This window comes from Aethalodelphis obliquidens, unplaced genomic scaffold (assembly GCF_003676395.1).
Source record: "Aethalodelphis obliquidens isolate GAN/ISIS:26980383/991018 unplaced genomic scaffold, ASM367639v1 scaffold72, whole genome shotgun sequence".
In the NCBI taxonomy this organism is placed as follows: Eukaryota; Metazoa; Chordata; class Mammalia; order Artiodactyla; family Delphinidae; genus Aethalodelphis; species Aethalodelphis obliquidens.
Window position 1 is genome coordinate 3,675,798 of NW_020838016.1, and position 23,316 is coordinate 3,699,113.

Sequence of the window (23,316 nt, forward strand, 5' to 3'; positions counted from 1 at the left end):
AAAAACAACCTCTTTCATTCCAGAAGTAAGAGCTCACCTTCTTCTCCTCTATTGTACGTATGAGGAAACTGAAGTCCTACAAGTATGTACGTGAAGACACAGAGTTTGTCCATGTCAGGAGACATGTCCTCTGACTCCTGCATCGTGCTGTTTCTACCCTATCTCCCCTGGACGTATGCTAACATACCATCAACTGACTTCCAAGCTATATCCACCCAAATAAGTTACAAGTTCTTTCAGGACATTGGCATTTTCTTACCCCAAGCTTTGAGAGATGACTATTTTATGAATCAAGTGGTAAATTATCTGAGTGGACTAGAATAATGAATCTAAATCCAAAAGATAGAATTTAGCAAGGATGAATGAAGTCTAATTTGGAGATAACATGTTAATCACATAAATGCCAAACAGGGTATATCTAACATGGTAACAATTTGTGTGAGAGAGACATGAGGTTTCATGGACCACTTCGGGCAGGCAAACAGGAGAGACTGCAGATTGCAGGACATGGTAGTTCCCCGGTGCTCTGCTGGGCTCCCCACATCTGGAGAGCCAATCAGTGACTAGTGCTTCACTGCCAGAGACCTGCAGCGTGCTCTGTCTTGAAGGTCTCTGGGTCGACCTTCATCTAAGTATTCCCAGCGCCTGACTGAGGAGCCTTCCTGCTGTGCTGCCTCCACCCTCCTGCTCTGGCTCTCCCACCTGGCTGGTGGTAGCCCTGCCCTACCTGTGGCTCAGTGGCCGCCAGCACTCCACAGTGAATGCACAGTGAGAGGAGAGCAGAGAGCCTGAGGACTCCACATGGTCACGAGATGTGTAGGAGAGAGCGTAGTCAAGTCAGGGAAGGGGTTTACATGCTGGGGAGTCAGACGGAGGACTTTCCTATTTACAGGCAGTGAGGATCAATCTGTAGGTGGCATCAGGAAAAAATGCCAGTGTGGAAGCTGACAACATAGAGAAGTTTAAAAAGATAGAAAACTATTTTTTTTAGTAGCCATAGTAACAGGCATTTACGTGACAATTTACTGTTTATACCAAATTATCATGTGGCACAATAGCCAGTATACACATACATGTCTGATTAACTTGTCTGAATTGTACTTGATTATAGCCCTAACTTCCATTCGGGGTGCCAAGCATTTGTGTTCACTGCTCTTAGACCTTAATTGTCAGCTCAGATAGCAAGGTGAACTGCTCATACTTTTAAAAAGTTAAAACTAACATTGCATATAAAGATGAGGATGTGTGTATAATGACCTCGGAAGTACTGTATCAGCTCGTTTTATTGGATTTTGCCTCTTTATTCTTAAAATCATTTATTTTTTAAAAAATTCATTTAATCATGTCTTCCAGTTAGCTAGGCTCATGTAATCCAGCTTTTCCTTGGCTACGGCCAGTCTTTTAGCACTCACTAAATCAGTCTTACTTTCCACCGTTCTTTGCTCTACAGACTGTCCTCATCCTTTGGCAGTGCCTGTATCACTGACCCTCGTGTGCTTGTGTTCTCACGACAGGTTGGCTATAGGAAAGGAGAAGACAACCCCTGGGGGACAACAAAGGAGGATGTGGTCAGAGCAATAAATGAACGTTTTTATGGATTCTTATAGTTTATAAAGCTACTTGGAGGACCTTCCCTGGTGGTCCAGTGGTTGAGATTTTGCCTTCCAATGCAGGGGGTGCGGGTTCGATCCCTGGTCAGGGAGCTAAGATCACACATGCCTCACGGCCAAAAAACCAAAACATAAAACAGAAGCAATATGGTAACAAATTCAGTAAAGTCTTTAAAAATGGTCCACATCAGGGCTTCCCTGGTGGCGCAGTGGTTGAGAGTCTGCCTGCTGATGCAGGGGACACGGGTTCGTGCCCCAGTCCGGGAAGATCCCACATGTCGCGGAGCGGCTGGGCCCGTGAGCCATGGCCGCTGAGCCTGTGCGTCCGGAGCCTGTGCTCCGCAACGTGAGAGGCCCGCGTACCGCAAAAAAAAAAAAAAAAAAAAAGTCCACATCAAAAGAAAAGAGAAAAATCTCTCTCTTATAAAGCTACTTGGAAGGCCAGCTTGAGTTTACAGTCTACTCTCCGTGATGCTTAAGTGTAGCTGTAGAGACTGGGGTCTGTTTTTTAAGTGCAAAGAAAACTCTGTTTATGAAATCTGCATCTGTTGGTGAAGTTTAGCTCATTCATCTTCAACCTCAAACAGCGTGGAGAGATTAATGTCCATTTCTGATTAAATTCTCAGTGTGTAGTTTGTACTTTTTTCCACAGCTTTAAGTAGTAATGGAGAAGAAATGACTAGAGAATGAATCTAAGAGGAGCAAAAGCAGCATAGGATGGGCTTCCCTGGTGGCGCAGTGGTTGAGAGTCCACCTGCCGATGCAGGGGACACGGGTTCGTGCCCCGGTCCGGGAAGATCCCACATGCCGCAGAGCGGCTGGGCCCGTGAGCCGTGGCCACTGAGCCTGTGCGTCCGGAGCCTGTGCTCCGCAACAGGAGAGGCCACAACAGTGAGAGGCCCGCGTACCACAAAAAAAAAAAAAAAAAAAAGCATAGGAACAGAAACTGAGGAACAGCAAGGGAAGTATTTGTCACCACTGAGTTTTAGCCTCTAAGAGAAAGTTGAGAGAAAAGAATGAAAGTCTTCCGAACTGAACAAAGCCCTCCAGCTCCTCTAATTGGCTGATACAGTACCATCTTGACCCATTGTTCCTGTGGCCTGTAAGCTAGCCTCTCTGTACCTTTTTTTCTTCATCTGCAGAACTGGATAAAAATACCCACCCTCTTCTGTATGGGATCATGTCAGGGCCAAATGAAATAACGAGCATGAGACATTTTAAAAATGTTAAAGAACATTACAAATATTGGGTGATCATCTCTTCCTGTGTATCATTAGACAATCTTGCTTTCAGTTCTTTATGTTGTTGGGCCATTTTTAGATCTAATTATAGGTGTCAGTCAAGCTTTCTTTGCTCCAGCAACGCTGACTCTTGTCTCCTCCTCTAAACCTCAGTTTCCTAAACCCATTTTCAGCACGTCCTGTACTTCCTTACTTGTCATCCAGTCTTTTCCTTTGTAAAAAGCCTTGACATGAGCTTGTTCTCTCCTTCGTTATAAAAGTTTCTATTCTGTTGCACTCAGGTTGATATCATTTACTTTTTTTTTAGGTTCTTATTGATCTCCTGACTCGCTTTATCTTTTTTTTTTTGTCTGCAAGAAACCCACTTAATTTTTAAAAAATTTTTTTAACATCTTTATTGGAGTATAATTGCTTTACAATGGTGTGTTAGTTTCTGCTGTATAACAAAGTGAATCAGCTATATGTATACATATATCCCCATATCCCCTCCCTCTTGCATCTCCCTCCCACCCCTCTAGGTGGTCACAAAGCACCGAGCTGATCTCCCTGTGCTATACGGCTGCTTCCCACTAGCTATCTATTTTACATTTGGTGGTGTATATATGTCAATGCCACTCTCTCACTTTGTCCCAGTTTACCCTTCCCCCTCCCCATGTCCTCAAGTCCATTCTCTATGTCTGCATCTTTATTCCTGTCCTGTCCCTAGTTTCTTCAGAACCACTTTTTTTTTAGACTCCATATATATGTGTTAACATACAGTATTTGTTTTTCTCTTTCTGACTTATTTCACTCTGTATGACAGACTCTAGGTCCATCCACCTCACTACAAATAACTCAATTTCGTTTCTTTTTATGGCTGAGTAATATTCCATTGTATATATGTTCCACATCTTCTTTATCCATTCATCTGTTGATGGACACTTAGGTTGCTTCCATGTCCTGGTTATTGTAAATAGAGCTGCAGTGAACATTGTGGTACATGACTGTTTTTGAATTATGGTTTCCTCAGGGTATATGCCCAGTAGTGGGATTGCTGGGTCATATGGTAGTCCTGTTTTTAGTTTTTTAAGGAAACTCCATACTGTTCTCCATAGTGGCTGTATCAATATACATTCCCACCAACAGTGCAAGAGGCTTCCCTTTTCTCCACACCCTATCCAGCATTTACTGTTTGTAGATTTTTTTGATGATGGCCATTCTGACTAGTGTGAGGTGATACCTCGTTGTACTTTTGATTTGCATTTCTCTAATGATTAGTGATGTTGAGCATCCTTTCATGTGTTTTTTGGCAATTTGTATATCTTTGGAGAAATGTCTGTTTAGGTCTTCTGCCCATTTTTGGATTGGGTTGTTTGGTTTTTGATATTGAGCTGCATGAGTTATTTGTAAATTTTGGAGATTAATCCTTTGTCAGTTGCTTCATTTGCAATTATTTTCTCCCATTCTGAGGGTTGTCTTTTCGTCTTGTTTATGGTTTCCTTTGCTGTGCAAAAGCTTTGAAGTTTCATTAGGTCCCATTTGTTTATTTTTGTTTTTATTTCCATTTCTGTAGGAGGTGGGTCAAAAAGGATCTTGCTGTGATTTATGTCATAGAGTGTTCTGCCTATGTTTTCCTCTAAGAGTTTTATAGTGTCTGGCCTTACATTTAGGTCTTTAATCCATTTTGAGTTTATGTTTTGTGTATGGTGTTAGGGAGTGTTCTAATTTCATTCTTTTACATGTAGCTGTCCAGTTTTCCCAGGACCACTTATTGAAGAGGCTGTCTTTTCTCCATTATAGATTCTTGCCTCCTTTACCAAAAATAAGGTGACCATATGTGTGTGGGTTTATCTCTGGGCTTTCTATCCTGTTCCATTGATCTGTGTTCCTGTTTTTGTGCCAGTACCATACTGTCTTGATTACTGTAGCTTTGTAGTATAGTCTGAAGTCAGGAAGTCTGAATCCTCCAGCTCCATTTTTCTTTCTCAAGATTGCTTTGGCTCTTTGCTCACTCTCTTTATCTTAATCCTTTGTTTTTAAGCAGATGCAGACCAGCCATACATTTTTTAAAAATGGTCAAAGTGTATTGTCTGAAGCCCTTGCCATCCACTGCCCTTCCAGTTTTTTCTTTTGGCATTTTCTCCAAGGGCCCGATACCCTCATGTTGACCAACCTTTGGCTGCTCAGGGTGACCCACTACAAGAAAAACAATTCAGCCCTTTCCCATCTACTTCAAAACATATCTATTCTGTACTTTATCTCTTAGGAGTCTGCCTTTGGGTCATAAAAAATTTGTAAATGTTAATCCCAGTGATTTACTACTCTTTATGAGCTGATGTGTACACATTTTAACTGGAGTCTTCTGAATAAAAGACTGTAATCTAAGGAAATGAAAGTTTTTAATAGTGGAAGTAGCCCCACCGGAGATAGTAAGTGCACAGTCCCTGGAAGTGTTCCACTGAGCTGGTGACCACTTCCCAAGGATGAACTAGAAGATTCCTGATCCCTTTCAATTCTGAAAAATCCGTAGTGGCTCTAGTGGTGGGAGCTTCAAGCACCTTGGCAAGCCAGTTCCAGTCTCTCCTTGTATTTTCTCCCTTTTTGTGGCTCTGCACCCCCCACCTCCATAATACAGGCTATTCTTCCAACTTTTCCAGCAGTTACCAACAGCCTGTCATATTTAAGAGCATTTTCTTGGCAAACCACCATTCTGCATGAAAGGAAGGATTGGGATTGGGGAAAGTGGATTTGACAGTTACCACCCAAAGTATGTTAATTGTAAGCTTTGTACCTTGGCAGTCATAATTTATACAATAAACAAAATCCATTTGTTTGCTAAGCAACACCTTTCCCTCATTCTTGACCTCAGTGGAGGTATTTGACCTCTGGACTTAAGAAATCTTAAATTCCATCCTGCTTGCAGAACATGCTTTAGTGGCCCTGGCAGAAGCAATCTCATTTCTGCCCTGTACTTACCTCCCTTGGCCTGAATCTCACCATCCATATCCTCATCTCTGACATGAACCCAGCAGCCCTGGGCATTCTCTCAGCATAACTGATCTCAGATGAGGTACTATGCAGGCTTCTGTGGGGATCCCCCATGCACCGAGGCCTCACATCAGGAGCAGCTTCACTTCAACCTATTGTGGGTTCACATCCAGTCATCTGTCAGAGGGGAAGCTTCCCTTTGTAGAATAAGGCTCAACAGATCCTATATCTAATATGAATAATAAGAATATCTTTATCCAATGACAAGATGTGACTCTCTGAAGAGCTTCAGATTTGGGAATACATTTTATGTGTATATATAAAATTGGGATCATTTAGAGACTACTTCTCTGCTAATATTTAGATATTATTATTACTTGGAAGAATTTTCGCTCTAGAAAAAAAGCAGGTTAATTTGGTACAGACTGTCTCTTATAAGAGTATAAGAATAATTTTTCTTAATTGAAAGAAAGAGCTTTTTAATTGAGGAGAAAAAAATTATTATCTTTTAGGGTATTGTATTTAATTCTTTCTAAGGCTTTTATAATATGTAGCCATTTGTGGTATCTTCTAAATAAATAATAGCGTTTTAATTTTTGCCTTTCAGCTTTCACCTGAATTGTATCCATTTAAATAGATTTATAGCTGTTTTCTTGAACAGTCCAGGCTTTTCTGGTTCTTTTTGCACCTGGGGCTTAATAACACAATAAGCAAAGGAGAGAGAGGGAGAGAGGTGATAGAGTGTATTGACACCAAGTGAGTGAGCAATAAAGGTGGCTGTATTTTCCTGCCGTAGGAGGGAAGGGCATATACAACCATGATGTTCAGTCACTTCTTTTTTTTCCTAAAGGTAGAAAATATATGATGTAAGAGTGGTAGGAAGGGAGGGAGACTCGTTGCTTTTTCAGGTTAGGGGAAAGAAACATCACTATAAATGCACTTGAAGAAAAGGCAAATGGATTTTCATTTTCTTCATTAAACATGTCATCTTCTTATTTTGTTTCCCCTCTGTCTTGCTGAATCTACCCCAGCTGATGTATCTGCCTCTGCCCCAGTTTTGCTCCTCCAAGGGCCCTTCTGTCCACTGTGGCATGAAGGGTAAAAGCCACAAAGGCCCTTTCTTCGGTCATGTCATCTCTTCACTGCCCCTTGGCTTACACTGTATTTGTGCTTTATCTGCAGGTCTGTGGCTGTCCTCTTTATTGGAAAACCCCCATGTTCAGGGCTGCAGGGGGAGAGAGGACAGGATTTGTGTCAGCCCAGTCATTCATTGCCATGTGGAGAAAGTAAGTATGAGAGCAGTTACTCTGGGGCTGGGCAAGGAATTGTCCGGCCCTCATGACATGCTTTATAAAAGTCACTTATTTACTCACTTATTAATTTTCCCCTTATCCTTTGTTTCAACAAGTAAAATTCAATGACTCACAGTTTATTATGCCCACACACAAATTCTTTCCCTAAGCCTTTATCTTACGTCTCTAATCAGTAAAACAGACCTTCAGAAATACTTCTTTAATAAGTATTTGGTAGTTCTTAGTTTCACTTGTTAACAATTTGAGTCTTAGGATTTGACTCTTGCAGCAGTGACATAAATGCTCCTTTAAGGGGAGCAGACCACACTTGTCACATGCTTCCATTCTCATGTGATCAAATTTAGAATTGTATGTAGTTGATTTCTTAAAAATAGCTGAATTCTAGTAGATTTTAGTTACTACTTTTTGAAAGCTCCAGTTAAGTAACAAAGGAATAGAACATCTATCAAGATACTCCTGGATTTTAACATCCTGACAAGTTTTCTTAAACTCAAATCCAACTTTCTTCTCTCTTTTATTTTTTTCTCCCTTCTTTCTTCTTTAGAAGTTATTTCTTGATATATTTATCAATTTAAGAGACTGTTATAGCATGCCCCTTCTACCTCTTTTAACTGATCAGCCTTCTTTAAATATGCTTTTCTCATCTTTTCTGGGCTAGATACCCTTCCTGATGAACTATCGGGAAATGCTCTTCACCTGATGTCACTATCATCATCATCATTATTTAAAATCAACATATAATAGCAGCAAAATTCAGCTTACAGATTCTTCTGATTCTTTCATGCCACCTCAAAGCCGTTAGTAGTATAATGCTTGAGAACATGATAGGTGATGAATAACTGTATTCTTATTTTGAAAAATCTAGCAGCAAGTTGAGTTCACCAAGTTCTTCTTGCATTACAATAGAACTAAAGTGATCGGGGGATATAAGACTACCAGTTAATGGACTTCTTTTAAAGAACAACATCAAAGCTAAAAGTTATAAATGCTTCATGTTTTCCAGGTGAATTTTAGTCATTTTGTTACAGGGAATAGTTCTAAGTTGTTCAAATACCAAGGACTAGAATGGCCCTAGGACTAGAACCACTCCTCATACACCAGCAGGATGACTCTCCAAAGTCAGGGCCATGGTCACCGTTCCACTTCTCCTATCGCAAATAGGAAACAGCTAGATAAAAATCTTAAAAAAAAATTTTTGTGTGTGTAGTCGTAAAAGAAGAACTCCTTGGAGTCTAGAATTAGCAAAAAAGCACTAATTAGGAGTAAAAGAAATTGGCATTTGCCATTCTGGCTGTCTCTGGCACCCTAGAACCCGAGGGAAGAAAATAGAGCCAAGGGCCTGAACAATAGGGGGGTCAGCTTGGATTCCCTCTCCTTTCCCTACCAGTAAAGCCAGGACTTCAGCTGGGTGGTCTGCTTGTCTATTACTAATTATTATTGTTGTTATTAGAAATCAGTGTATAACAGTAGCAGAATTGAAGATCTTGAAATGTGTAGATGTTCTAGCTTTCATTCAGCTAGCTTCTCTCCCCCTGGTAGGTGCCAGGCCCTGAAAAATGCCTCAGGTGGAGTGTGAACAAGGGTTAGAAAGAATAGGGATGTTACACAGCTCTTGTCCTGGGTATCTTCAGCCATTGAGTTCAGCATTGTTGGCAAAAGCCATCTAACAATCTGGGAAAGCAGCAAGAAGTGAGTTATGATTATTTCAGAGAACGTGTTGAAGAAGCTGGGAGATTAAAAAGGGGTGGGGGGGGGTAGTTCATTCTATAAAAAATTAGAGCCAGAGAGAAGAACTATAACTACTTACATTCTAAGTTACTTTGAATATGCTAGGACCCTATGTTTGTGAGCCTGAGGCTGACTATCAAAGAAAAACTAGTAATCAACTTGTTTATCGGCAGTTAACTGCATAATATTAAGGAAAGTAACAGCCAGTTTTTTTGTCTTAGACTTCATGTCACCGGGATAGGGTGGACATTTCTGTTGGTGGACAGAGCAGCAGCACCCGCAACAGCTATATTCCTTTATTGAAATGAATCATTTTCATTTTATCTCTAAGAAAAAGAGATTATTTCTGCAAAGGCAAAAGGCAAAAAGACTTGAAGCACAAGTCTTCATTTTCAGTTACTATAGGACACTGCTTATGAAGTTATACAGCATGAGCAACTGTCCCTGTCTTTTTTCATTAAAAAATTTTTTTTTAAAATTCTGTGAACAGATAACTGATGTCTCTGTATCAAAGCTTTATTTTCTGCCCAGATACTATAACGACTGGAGCGCCCTCTAGCGGGAGCTCCTTTTTCAGCACTTAAAATGTGTGCTTTAAAGGAGACTCAAGTATGGCTATTTTGGGAGACAAAGCAACTAAGCAGGATGGTTTGAATTACCACACTGACCTTAAAGAAGACGTGTGTTTATTTTTATAATTTTTTACAAATTGTACCCTTTGCATAAAGTGACTTGGGTCCAAGTATAGTATATAAAACTTTCAAGTACAAAAAAATAACTGGCAGGACTTCCCTGGTGGCACAGTGGTTAAGAATCCGCCTGCCAGTGCAGGGGACACGGGTTCGATCCCTGGCCCTAGAAAATCCCACATGCCGCGGAGCAACTAAGCCTGTGCGCCACAACTACTGAGCCTGCGCTCTAGAGCCCACGAGCCACAACTGCTGAGCCAACACACCACAACTATTGAAAGCCCGTGTGCCCTACAGCCCGCACACCGCAACTACTGAAGCCCGTGCGCTCTAGGGCCCGTGTGACACAACTACTGAGGCCCACGTGCCTAGAGCCCATACTCCACAACAAGAAAAGCCACCGCAAGGAGAAGCCTGCGTACCGCAACAAAGAGTAGCCCCCGCTCACCACAACTAGAGAAAGCCCACGTGCAGCCAAAAAATAAATTTTTAAAAATTAAAAAAAAAATAACTGGCAGATAATGACACAGAATTAAAACATATTGGCATATACATACACATGCTGACTTACTCCAATAATAGGCTCTATATAATCTTGGGGGGAAAGTCAAATACAAAAGTTAACAGCAAAACAGGAAATAGTTTGCCTCCTGTCCCAGTGTTTATGGGGTGGAGGCTTCTGAGCCCTCCTCTGAGTGGTCTGAGCATGAACACCTTAACAGGCTCTTGTTCCCCTGCCTCTGCTCCCCTTCCCTTCCCTGCTCTGCTGCCCATTTCGTATCTGTACTTTGACATCTGTTTCTCTTGCAGTCAAGACATTTTTAGGGGAAAGGCATTGCTCCACAGCTTTTCTTTTTGAGTTCCCAGTTTACCAGCTTTGTGACAGAGCTCCTCTTACACAGAGTCAGTTATATTGTCCCAGCTTTTTTATGCTTTACTTCCTCTTACCTTTTCATGTCAAAGTGTCATTTTTCCACTAACAAAACAATATTTCATCCTAAGAGCTCTGGATGATAGTTTAGAATAGCTATGTTTACCTTCTTTCTCCAGCTTTCACGACTTTTTTTAATCTCTTTCTCTCCTGCCTTATAGAGTTCACCAGCCACTAGCATTGGCTGAGAATCAGAATTCACCTTTTCTCTCTGATTCATGCTTCTGGTCGCAAAAGGCCATCCCTAATTTGACTTTTCCCTCTTAGAGAGTCTCTCATCTGTCAGTGTCTGTGCAGTTTGTACTTAGAGGTGCTATACCTCACTGCCTTTTGTTGTGATCATCCCACCCATTTTCTTATCCTAAGAGGTGATTCCCATCAACATCTATTTCAGTAATCTTTTTCTGAAATATATATTTATTTAATTTTGGGGGTCCTGAGCATGCTGAAAAATGATAAGGAAAATAAATATAAAGATCATTCTATGGCTTTAATAATCACAAATGAAGTCAGTTAAGGGTATATCTGTTAGATCACAAACATTTTTTGAGAATCTTCAATGTGAAAGTCACTATGTCTATCTAGTGTTAAGGGGAAAAAAGAGCTATAACTTTGCCTGCCCTTTAGGTGCCAGAGAAATAAAAGAAAGTTCGTGGTACAATGGTGTATGTAATACATACAAATTAAATAGTACAAAGATCAGTAAGGAATTTAGTTGTCAGAGAAGGTTTTTTGAAAGAGGTAGTTTATTAGCTGGACCTTAAAGAATAGCCAGCGTTCAGATAGCAAAGTTGGGAGAGATGGTATTCTAGGAGAGTAAAACAACATGAGAAATGGCACCGAGGCAAGAATGCACACAGCACGCTCAGAGAAGAGTGGTTCAGGCCAGCTGCCCGGAGTGGACGTTTCATTTAGCATAGTAGTGAGATAGGCAGACTCTAGCCTAATTAAAGAGGGCCTTAAATGTCCAACTTAGACATCCAGACTTACTCATATAAGTGGTAGAAAACTGTTGAACATTTTTGGAAAAGGGAATTATATAATCAAAGAATGTTTTAGAATGATGAATTGTCCATGATGTGAGGTTGCATGGACACTGAAGCCTGTTATGACCCTCTTCCCTTCTAAAGGTCTCAGCATGAAGTAATAAGACCCTGGACTTGATGATAAAACAGAAATAGGAAGGAAGGAATGGTTGTCTAAAATGTTTTGAGGAAATATTCCTCAGGACTCTAGTATTCCCAGCCCAAATTCCAAGCACCTAGTGGTCTAAAATAGAAAGCTGGGAGTCATCATGGACTTCCCCCCTTTTACCCCTCCACACCTATCAACTACCATTTCCTTTCACTTGAACCATATTTGCCCCTTTTTCTTCGTCTCCCACTGCCAGTATCCATGCTCAGGCCCTTGGAAAGATTTCTGCTTGATATTTATGAAAAACACATCTGATCATGTCACAGTCCAAGTTAAAATTCTTCTGCGAGTAGGCGAAAGTCCAGGCTTCTTGACCTAACATAAAAGGGCCTCCAGGGTCCAATCCTACCATGTCCCCTTCCCTTACCACCCCAGTGCTTGCAGCTGCTCAAATAATCTGTGCAGTCTCACACCAGGTCTTTGTACATGCATCCCTCTTGATCTGCAGTAGTCCACTTTCCTACTTCACAACTCTTCAGGGAATTTCACTGGTCCTCCTGTGTCTTTCCATGACACCCTGAGTTTATTACTTCTGTAATAACATTATACAGGATTATACATCTTATTGGTATAGCTCTTTCACTAGACTGTAAGTTCCTTACAGGGCACAAAACTATGTCTTGGGCTTCCCGGTGGTGCAGTGGTTGAGAGTCCGCCTGCCGATACAGGGGACACGGGTTCGTGCCCCGGTCCGGGAGGATCCCACATGCCCCGGAGCGGCTGGGCCCGTGAGCCATGGCCGCTGAGCCTGCGTGTCCAGAGCCTGTGCTCCACAACGGGAGAGGCCACAACAGTGAGAGGCCCGTGTACTGCATAAACAAACAAACAAACAAAAAACTATGTCTTATTTTCTTTGTATTTCAAGTATTCACAAGGCCAGACAGTATCTGGCACACAATTAGCATTCAGTAAATGATTAAGGAAGAAAAGCAAGAAAGGTTGGAAACTAATTGGATGTGGAGAATAAGGAAGAGAAATAAGTTTAAAATGACTTCAAATTTTCAAGCCCAGATAACTTGGAGTGGTACCACCATTAACAAAAATAGACATCCATGACTTTGAGGGAAGATTTTAAATTTGGTTTTCGCTATTTTGACTTTGCTGTCAGAGTATAGCATCCAGATGGAAATGTCCAGCAATTAGTTGGATGTGAGGAATTCTTAGAACTTGAAGATTTAATAGGGCCTTCATTTTCTTCTTAAGCCTGGTGCTTCAAAGTCTAATTTCAAAAGCCCCCTATCATGTTAGTCCTGAATATGTCTGCCAGCCTGGACAAGCAGAAGTTCATGTCTTACGTGGTATGTAGTGGTCCATCAGATGTGTTCCCTCCTAGTGGGCAGCTCTGGAGTTCTGGTTCCAGATGCCCTAAGCTAACCTGAACAGACATTCTCCTTCAAGTGTATTTTTACATGCATTAGTTCAGTTGACTCTGTGGTCTCAGAAGCATTCTACAAAAATAATGTACCGTCTTGTTGTTGAGCTTTTATTAAGATGGCCCTTTGACAAAATCAAGAGCATGGAAAAATTTCCTTTTTTTTAATCACTGAAAAGAGAGCACTTGATTCTTGATCTAAATGGCCTTCAGATCAGACTGAAATTACCAACTATTGATGTTGTAGTCATTGTTCATAGTAGCCAGTCTTCCTAAGCAATTGTTTCTTTTCTAGGTTGCTGAGTAACCATCATGATGATGCCTCTAAGTTTATCTGTCTTCTTGCAAAGCCCAGCTGCAGCTATCTAGAACAGGATGATTTTGTTCCTTTACTTCAGGTAATTTTCATTTCCTTTTAAAAATGGGTTTTATTTTTAGAGTTTCAGAGGCTTTTAAAATTTTTTCAACTGTGAGATATGTCAACTGAGATATACAAATTTAGAGGTCAGATTTCTAGACGAGTTGTTTCCAAACTTGTTTTAGCAGCAAAATCCTTTTGTTTAGAGAAAATTAACACTGATAATAGTATAAACAGATAATAGTATGAAACAGATAAAACAGGGCTACTCCCACTGAAGCAGAAGAGAGAGGCCTTACTCAGCCTCTCCTCTTGCCCACCCACAGCAGTCACAGAAGCACCTTCTGAAACCAGGAAATTGGCCTAGTTGAGTAGACCTTTGTTAAGGTTAAAGAGAAAGAGATCTCCAACAGAAAGAGCCCACTTGGGGAATATTTATATCCAGGCCTTCTGATGAGAATCAATTGCATGCCAATACTGGATCTGTTTTTATTATAGCATTCTTCATAGCCTGATACATTACTTGTTAATATTCTTAATTTCATATTTAAATATTACATTTTTCTAAGTAGTTCACAAATTACTTGAAGCTGAGACCTGCCTTTCATTTCTGTTGAATGCACATCATTTTTTTAGTTGTTCTAGTAAATCCTTGTTTACTGTTAGTTAGGATACCTAAAGAAGGGCAGAAAGATGCATTAATGTAGTGCAGGTTTTTTTAAGTTGTATTCGTGGCTACCATCAATTTTTTAATAGATTTTTGTTGAATTGCAACATACATACACAAAAAGACACATTAATCACAGTGCATCAATTAATTTTCACAGTGTGAGCACATCTGTGTAACTAGCACCCAGATGAATAACCAAAAATTACCAGTACTCCCAAAGTTCTTCATGCTCCCTCCCAGTCACTGCTGCCCTAGGGGAACCACTATCCTGACTTCTAACACTGTATGACATAGATTTCTAGTTGTTGGAACAGTTTTACATGTTCAGAAAATGAAGTTTGGTTGTAATTTATTTTGTGTGCAGGGTTTTGAGCTTGTCTTAATTTGCATGGTAGCCTTGATTATCCTTAGACTCATCTGCTACATGTTTTTGTTCCCCTTTAAAAAGTGTTCATGGGAATGAGGATTGTTAATCGTTTCTTACATTTAATCAAGATCATCATACATAATATCCAATATTATGTGTTCCTATTTATGTTTTGTGAAAGTTCTCCAGCCACCCCTCACCCTCACCAGCTCAATCCATTCACAGTCGTGCTCTGTCTCCTACAAACTGCATCTTTTTGGCCCCCTTCCCCTAAGAGCTTCTGGTTGGGTCTGGCAGATGGATAGCACCGCCAGGAGGTGGGAGGGCAGAAAAGAAAGAAGTTAGCATTTCTTCCCAACTCTTTGCTTCAGCACAGTAATGTATTTCTCTATAATACAGCTTCTGCTGGATGGCCGCTTCTCCACAGTTGTAGTGCCTACTGGGCTCCTGTAGCTCTGTTCCTCCCCTTGCCCTTTGGCCCTAGGGATTGTAACAATATCTTTCTGTTGCTCTTCCCCGGTGCCTTCCACTCCCTTGTTTGTTCCCTTAACCTCCCCACGACTCCACACATAATTGCTTCGTGAAAGGTTCATATGGGTGAATTCTTTTTCCTATGGGGACCTGCCTTGACTGAGTTTTATCAGAAGCTTTAATAAAAGCTTTGACAGGAATATAAATGAAGCTGTACCAAGAGAATTATGAACAAACAACAAAATTATGAATTAGTGGACATTTTTACTTCCGTCCCTTAAATGTAAGGAGAAGTTTTATTTTCATATAAGAAGTGGACGTATGGAGTCTTCTGGTGAAAGATGACAGACTGATACATTCTCCTCCCATTCTTTTCCAAACTCCTCCAGTTAAAATATAGATATTTAAAAGGAATAAATCCATGAAAGTTAATGGAATGGCATAGAGGAACAGAGGAGGAAAAAAATCAGTATACAAGATACGTAGTATTCCTTGGAGATAGAAAGCAGAAGCAGGCTAAGGAGACCACAGCCTGGAACGAGGGGCTGTGTATGGGCTGCAGTGGAGAAGTGAGCTACTCTGTTCCACTCTGCTCGTTAGGATCCCAGAGAGGCTGTAAACTTGGAGTTGGCAGAGCTGATGAGAAGTATTAGAAATGGGGAATCATTGAAGGCTGGTATACAGAGCAGTTGACCAGTTGACTCCTTACCTGGTTCCCAAATGTAAAGTGCAGCCTGACAAATTAACAAACAATAGAGCATGTTAAGACAAATTCCAGTAGAGGAACATCCTAGATAGTGTCTGGCCAGTACTCATCAAAACTGTCAAGATTGTCAGAAAGAAGGGAAGTCTGAAAAACTGTCTTAGCCGGAAGGAGCGTAAGGAGGTACAACAGCTAAATGTAATATGAGATCCTAGAACAGAAAAAAATACATTAGGTAACAACTAAGGAAATGTGAATTAAGTATGGCCTTGAGTAATAGTAATAATAATGTATCAATATTGGCTTATTAATTATAGCAAATGCTAATGTAAGATATTAATAATTAGGGATCTGGGTGCAAATATATGGGAACTTTATACTGTCTTCTCAATTTTTCTGGAAGGCTAAAACTGTTCTAAAAAGGCATTTTTAAAAAATAATTACTATATTCAGGGAGATTATATAAAACAAGAATAGATGCTGACACAAGAAAGAGCTGTAAGTGCCAAAATTTTAAATTTCAACATAAGGCCTGGAAACTAAAGTTAAGGATATCTCTGGCACACACAAACTCACAGATGGGGGAGAAAGAGAGAGACAGAAGAAAAGACATAAAGGACCAATTCAAGAATTTCAACATCTAACTAACTGAAATCTGAGGAAGAAAGAAGGGAAAAAACGGAGAGAAGGAAATCATCAAAGAAATAATATAAGAGTCATCAAGGAAATAATACAGGATGGAGAGAATTGGAAAGACTGGAGTGATAGGATGGGTCCAGAGAGCAGGAACCCAGTGGGATTCCTGTTTTCTTTCTTGAGGAAGTACAACATGCCTGTGTAACCATCATCTGATCAAAAACAGAATGTGACCCTCCCATCCCAGCCTCTCATGTTCCCTCCAGTTACTGCCCACAGAACCAGAATACACAGAATATAAATCTTCTGGTTGAGAGGAGCCTCTGAGTGCCAAACACAGTGAATAAAAAAAAGATATACATAAACCAGTCCTGTTGAAATTTTAGAAAGCCACTGGAATCCCCCAGAGAGAAAAACCAGGTCACCTTAATAAGAATAAGAATCAGGATGGTATTAGATTCTCATTGGCAACTCTGGGGAAATGGATTTGAATTCAGATTTCTACATCCTGCCAAGCTATCAATCGGATATGAGGTTAGAATAAAGTCATTTAAAAATTCAGAAAGTTTATCTCCTGTTTTCTTAGAGAGTTATGGGAATATATTCTACAGCAAATTAAGTAAAACAAAAAAGAGAAATGCATGAGATACAGGAAAGAGTGGATTCGATCCAGAGAAGCAGTGAAATAAAGTCCCAGGTTGGCAACTGAAGAACAGCCAGTCCAGAATAGAGAAGGTGGAGGATTTCTCTGGAAAGGGAGGTAGAAGGGGATAGTTGTTACATGTGAGAACAGGGAAACTGGAGAATATGATGAAGATGCAGCATCGTGTATCAACAAGCTAAAGAAAAGCAATTAGAAACTCCTTGAAAAATGAAAAAACTGTGTAAGACAGTCATGTATAAACACGAAGCAAACTGAAATGTGACATGATTATAAACAACTGATGGAGGGTAAGAAAAGGAAGTTCATCTAACCTCAATGCCTGGAACATTCTCCTTTGAATGCCCCCAAGGGACATGATGTTGGACCAATAAGAAATGAAATGCATTCCTTATATGCTGCTTAACTTAGCATTCAACAGTATTTATATAATCAAAATGTCATAAAATATTTTGATGTATAACACCTAAAGTCACTCTATGGATTAACTGTAGAAAATTTTATTATTGTTGCAGAACAGTATTTAAACAACCTGAACAATGTAAAAGTCAAAATATTGCCAACAAAATGTGAAAGAGAAAAAGAGGGAGAAGAGAAAATAAGGGTAGGGGTGCTATAATCATCATCCTATGTAAAAGGAAATTAAGGCACTAAGATGAATGGGGTGAAAAATGTATAAATAGATTATTTGCAGTTTACAAAGGTAACCAATACAAGAACTAAAAATCATAACCTCAAATATTGGGTAAGGTGAGTAAAGTGGGACAGTTTAAATGAGCTAAACCCTCATCTTCCCTAGCAAAGAATAATAGATATTGTCTAAAGTTGATAGAGCTATAAAGAAAAGTAATTGTAGGGACTTCACTGGTGGTGCAGTGCTTGAGAACCCACCTGCCAATGCAGGGGACACGGGCTTGAGCCCTGGTCCAGGAAGATCCCACATGCTGCGGAGCACCTAAGCCCATGTGCCACAACTACTGAGCCTGTGCTCTAGAGCCCGCGAGCCACAACTACTGAGCCCATGTGCCACAATCACTGAAGCCCACACGCCTAGAGCCTGTGCTCCACAACAAGAGAAGCTACTGCAATGAGAAGCCCGCACGCTGCAATGAAGAGTAACCCCCACTCTCCACAACTAGAGAAAGCCTGAGTGCAGCAATGAAGACCCAGCACAGCCAAAAATAAATAAATTTTTAAAAATAAGTTAATTTTAAAAAGTGATGCCTATTAAAAAAAAGTAATTGTAACATAGTATTTAATTATACTTAAATAATAATTAAATTTTATGTTTAATTATAGAGCTAAGCAGCAAAAGAAATAAAAATATAAATGATTCAAAAGAAGTGGGGCTAAAGGTGCATGGATGGGGTAGGTTGGTAGAATGGTTCTTCCACCATAAGTTCTTATATACTCCTTGATTTTATACCATGTGTATATGTAATTTCTCTTATTTTTATTATGGATAATTTTGAGCATATACAAATGCAGGCAGAGTGATCTACTAAACCCCCATGTACCCATCACCCACCCCCAATAATAATCAGAAACCAAAGAAATAGAGAATTTTAAAAACAGTAGCACTTTCAGTAAGTTGAAATCTTGGTATGGGGAAAACTTTAACAAAATAGACGACCAATTAACTAATTTCATCAAGAAAAAGGAGAAAGAACTAATAGACAAAATAAGAAATGACAAGGAGGAACAGAAGAAATTTTTTAAAAATCATAAAAGACTATTTTGCAGGCCTCAAATTTATTTGGAAATAAATTTGAAAACCTAGCTGAAATGGAAAATTTCCTAGGAAAATACATCTGACCAAAATTGATCCCATTTTATTTATTTATTTATTTTATTTATCTATTTTTGGCTGTGTTGGGTCCTCGTTGCTGTGCACAGGCCTTCTCCAGTTAAGGTGAGTGGGGGCCACTCCTTGCTGCAGCGTTAGGGCTCCTCATTGTGGTGGCCTCTCCTGTCACAGAGCATGGGCTCTAGGCACACGGGCTTCAGTAGTTGTGGTGCATTGGCTCAGCAGTTGTGGCTCATGGGCTGTAGAGCTCTGGCTCAGTAGTTGTGGCGCACGGGCCCAGCTGCTCCGTGGCATGTAGGATCCTTCCGGACCAGAGCTTGAACCCATGTCCCCTGCATTAGCAGGTGGACTCTCAACCACTGCGCCACCAGGGAAGCCCAACCCCATTTTATTTAGAAAGCTTAACCAAGTAATTTCCTTAGAAGAAGTAGAGATCTTTATTAAGGAACTACCCCACAAAAAGCACCAGGCCCAGGTAGTTTCACAAGGGAATTCTACAAAACCTTCAAAGACCAGATAGTCCTAATGCTTAATAAATTATTCCAGAGAATTGAAAAGGGAAGAAAACTCTATAGCTCCTTCTATGAAACAACTGATACATAAACCAGGTACAGACAGTACAAAAAAGAAAATTGCAAATGAATATAATTCATGATTAATAATAAAAAGTAATAAATAAAATATTAAAAAGATGCATACAACCTGGTGGGATTTATTCCAGGAAGTCAAGATTGCTTCAGTATTAGGATCTTTTTTAATATCACATGTTGTTTCTAAGAAAAAAATTATGATTGTCTCAATAGATGCTGAAATCACTTTGGACAAAATTTGACACCCATTCATTAAAAAATGCTCAAGAAAGTAGATATTTGAGATACTTTCTTAACATGATTATAATATATATACCTAGCGCTAAAGCCAGTATAGAAAAACATTAGAGGCATTTCCATTAAAATCAGAGACAGGGCAAGGATGTCACAATATCCATTACTGTTCAGCATTGTACTAGAGTAATTATACTGTACAAGAGAAAACAATTAGAGGCATAAGAATGGCTGAAGAAGTAAAGTATTCATAGATGACGTGACAGTAAACCTGGAAACCCAAGAGAATCAGTGATAAAACTCAAAACAATAAAATAATTCAGTAAAATAGTAGGAAATAAAATTAACATATACAATCATCAGATCTTCCATTTCTGACCAAAATGGAGTAACTGGGATTGGATTTGCCTTCCTACCCGAAACAACAAAAACGTCAGGCAAGAAATACAGAATAATGGTTTTCAAGGTGCCAGACATCTGGCAACAAAAGATAGTGATTCCTGAGAAACAGTAAACAAACAAAGTGATCCTTATGATCGCCTTGAGAGAGTTTCCAAGCCACAGTGTGTTGATGGGGACCCTAGGCAGAGTTCAGGGAACTCCCTGAGTTTAGGAGACAGAGCTGAGAATCTAGAGGGACCAAAGTAGCTAGAATTCTTGGGACAGAGCACCAAAGAGGAAAGAAATGCACAGAGAGAAAACTCCAGAGAGCTTCAGAACTCCTCCATGAGTATTCATCAGAGGTACTGATCAGCAGATATATGTGAGGAAAGTAACCAAAGCTGAAGAAAGAGCTACCCCAAATTAGAGGGAACAGTACCCATAAGTCACACAGGGCCAATCAAGAATAATATCTGTCTCTACCATCCAGACTGGAAAACCTCATAATACACGGCACTTTAGGTAGAGTAGTCATAGGAGTCTTGCCTCAGTAGTGGGGAATAATTAGCCCTAAATTAGATAGCACTCAGTCCTGTCTAACAGATCTGAAAAGCAAAATCTAGAAGGATGAGAGGGTTTTCCAAGTAACTTAACAGCATCGCAGAACATAAAATATTTATTCTATTCAGAACTTGAGAATAAAAGAATATAAAAATATCCAGCACTCAAAAAGGTAAAATTCAAAATGGCTGGCAACACCAGGCATGCAAAGAAACAAGAATACAATTGATGATTAGGAGAAAAATCGATCAATTGAAACTGACTCAGAACTGACACAGATGTTAAAATTAGCAGACAAGTATATTAAAACAGATATCAAAAACTGAATACTTTTTTAAAGACCCAAACTGAACTCGTAGAGATGAAAACTAAGGTGTCTGGGGTGAAAAATATACCAGATTAGATTAACAGGAGATTAAACATTGCAAATTAAATGACTAGTGAACTTGAAGACATAGAATAGAAACTATCCAAAATGAGACATAGAGACATAAAAAAAGAAAGAAAAATGAAAAGAGCATCAGTGAGCTGTGGGGCCTAACTTCAAGCAACTTAACATACTTATAAATGAAAGAGAGGATGTTGTTAAATAAAGAATTTGTCAGGTCTTAGTCGCAGTTTCCTAGGACGGAACTTCTAAAGCCTCGGAATTTCCCGAATGATGAGTGTCTTTGTTTTTCATGGTGGGCTCCTGGGACATGCCTGAGTTTATACTAATGAGGTGACTCATTGTGGGCCCCTATATAGTTCCAGGATGAGGGCTTCCCATGCCAGAAAGGCCGACCATGTGATTACAGGTTGAGACTTTCAGCCAGGTGATATCAGCCTGACCTCCAAAGAGGCAGGGAGCCTGGAGATTGAATTCAGTCGTGTGACCAGTGATTCAATCAATCATGTCTACATAATGAAACCCAATTAAAAAGTCTGGACACTGAAGCACAATTGAGCTCCCCCTGGTTAACGATACACGGTAATGTGCTAGGAGGGTGACACATCTTGAGGACACAGAAGCTCCACATTTTAGACCTTCCCAGACCTTGCCCTATGCATCTCTTATTTGGCTGGTCCTCATTTGTATCCTTTATAATAGAATAGTAATCATAATACATTACTGTCCCCAGTTCTGTGGGTCATTTGGGCAAGTTGTTGAACCTCAGAGGATAATGGAAACCCCCAAATTCATGGCCAGTTAGTCAGAAGTATGGGTAGCCTGGGAACCCCAGAGTTATGGCTGGTGTCTGAAGTGAGAGGAGTCTTGTGGGGGACTGTGCCCTTAACCTGTGAAATCTGCACTAACTCTGCATAGTTAGTGCTGAAATTGCATTCCAGGGGGACAGAAAATTATTTGAAGAGATAATGGCCCAGAATTTTCTGTACTTGGTAAAAACTATAAACCCATGAAACTAAGATGCTCAATAAGCCCAAAGCACAAGAAACACAAATCTATACTAGGGCACATCATAATAAAGTGGCTCAAAACCAGTAATAAAAAGAAACTTTGAAAAGTAGCCAGAGAAGGTAGTCACATTTCATAGAGTGGAACAAAGATAAAGATGACAGCGGATTTCGTGTTGGAAAAGTCCAAGCCAGAAGACAGAGGAGCAACATCTTTAAAGTACTGAAAGGAAAGAACTATCAACCTTGAATACTATACACAGTGAAAATACCATTCAAAAATGAAGGTGAATTAAGGATTTTTTTGGACATAGAAAAGCTCAAAGAATTCATCACCAACAGAAATGCACTACAAGAGATGTGTTTTGTTTGTTTGTTTTTTATTTGTTTGTTTGTTTTAAAAGTTGTTTAGGCAAGGAAGAAAGTAATACCAGATGGAAATGCAAATCTACACAAAGGAATGAACTCCAGAAGTGGTAACTACATGTATGTGATTTTTTATTATTCACATCTCTTTAGAAGAAAAGTAACTCTTTAAATGAAACTATCAACAATGCATTATGGTGTTTCTAATATATGTTTAAGTACAATTTGACAACAATAGCATAAAGACTGGGAGAAGAGAAATGGAAGTATATTGTTATGACTTGCATGTAATCCATGAAGTTGTATAACATCTCTTGAAAGTAGATTGTAGTAAATTAAAGATGTATGCTGTAACCTCTGATGCACCTCTAAAATAAGAGTTATAGCTAATAAGCCAAAAAAGGAAATAAAATGAAAGAATCATAAAGAACACTCAGTTAACACAAAAGGAGGCAGAAAAGGAAGAAAAAAAAAAGAACAAAGAATGGATGGGACAAATAGCAAGATGATAGATTTAAACCTAACCATATCAGTAGTCACATTACGTATAAGTGGTGTGAATACCCCCAAAAGCAAAGATTAGACAAAAAACCAAGACCCAAATATAGTATGTTGCCTGAAAGAAATATAAAGACACAAATAGGTTAAAAGTAAAAGGAGGGAAATATATATACCATGCTAATATTAATCAAAAGAAAGCTCTTACAGAAATGCAAATCAAAACTACAGTGAGGTATCACCTCACACCAGTCAGAATGGCTATTATCAAAAAGTCTACAAGTAACAAACGCTGGAGAGGGTGTGGAGAAAAGGGAACCCTCCTACACTGTTGGTGGGAATGTAGATTGGTGCAGCCACTGTGGAACACAGTATAGAGGTTCCTTAAAAAACTAAAAATAGAGCTACCGTATGATCCAGCAATCCCACTCTTGGGCACATATCCAGACAAGACGAAAACCCTAACTTGAAAAGATACATGCACCCCAGTGTTTGTTGCAGCACTATTTACGATAGCCAAGACATGGAAGCAACCTAAATGTCCATCAATAGATGAATGGATAAAGATGTATA

At 39.7% G+C, this 23,316-nt stretch overlaps 1 protein-coding gene across 4 annotated transcripts in view; it reads left to right on the plus strand.

Moving 5' to 3' along the window:
* PPP2R3A (protein phosphatase 2 regulatory subunit B''alpha) overlaps positions 1–23,316 on the plus strand; it is a 229,270-nt gene that overhangs the window by 89,794 nt on the left and 116,160 nt on the right. For all 4 annotated transcript variants that reach the window (XM_027091681.1, XM_027091683.1, XM_027091682.1 and 1 more), the window contains 2 exons: positions 7,001–7,104; positions 13,341–13,443. In XM_027091681.1, the coding sequence (XP_026947482.1) occupies positions 7,001–7,104; positions 13,341–13,443 (207 nt within the window). The remainder of the gene's footprint in view (positions 1–7,000; positions 7,105–13,340; positions 13,444–23,316) is intronic.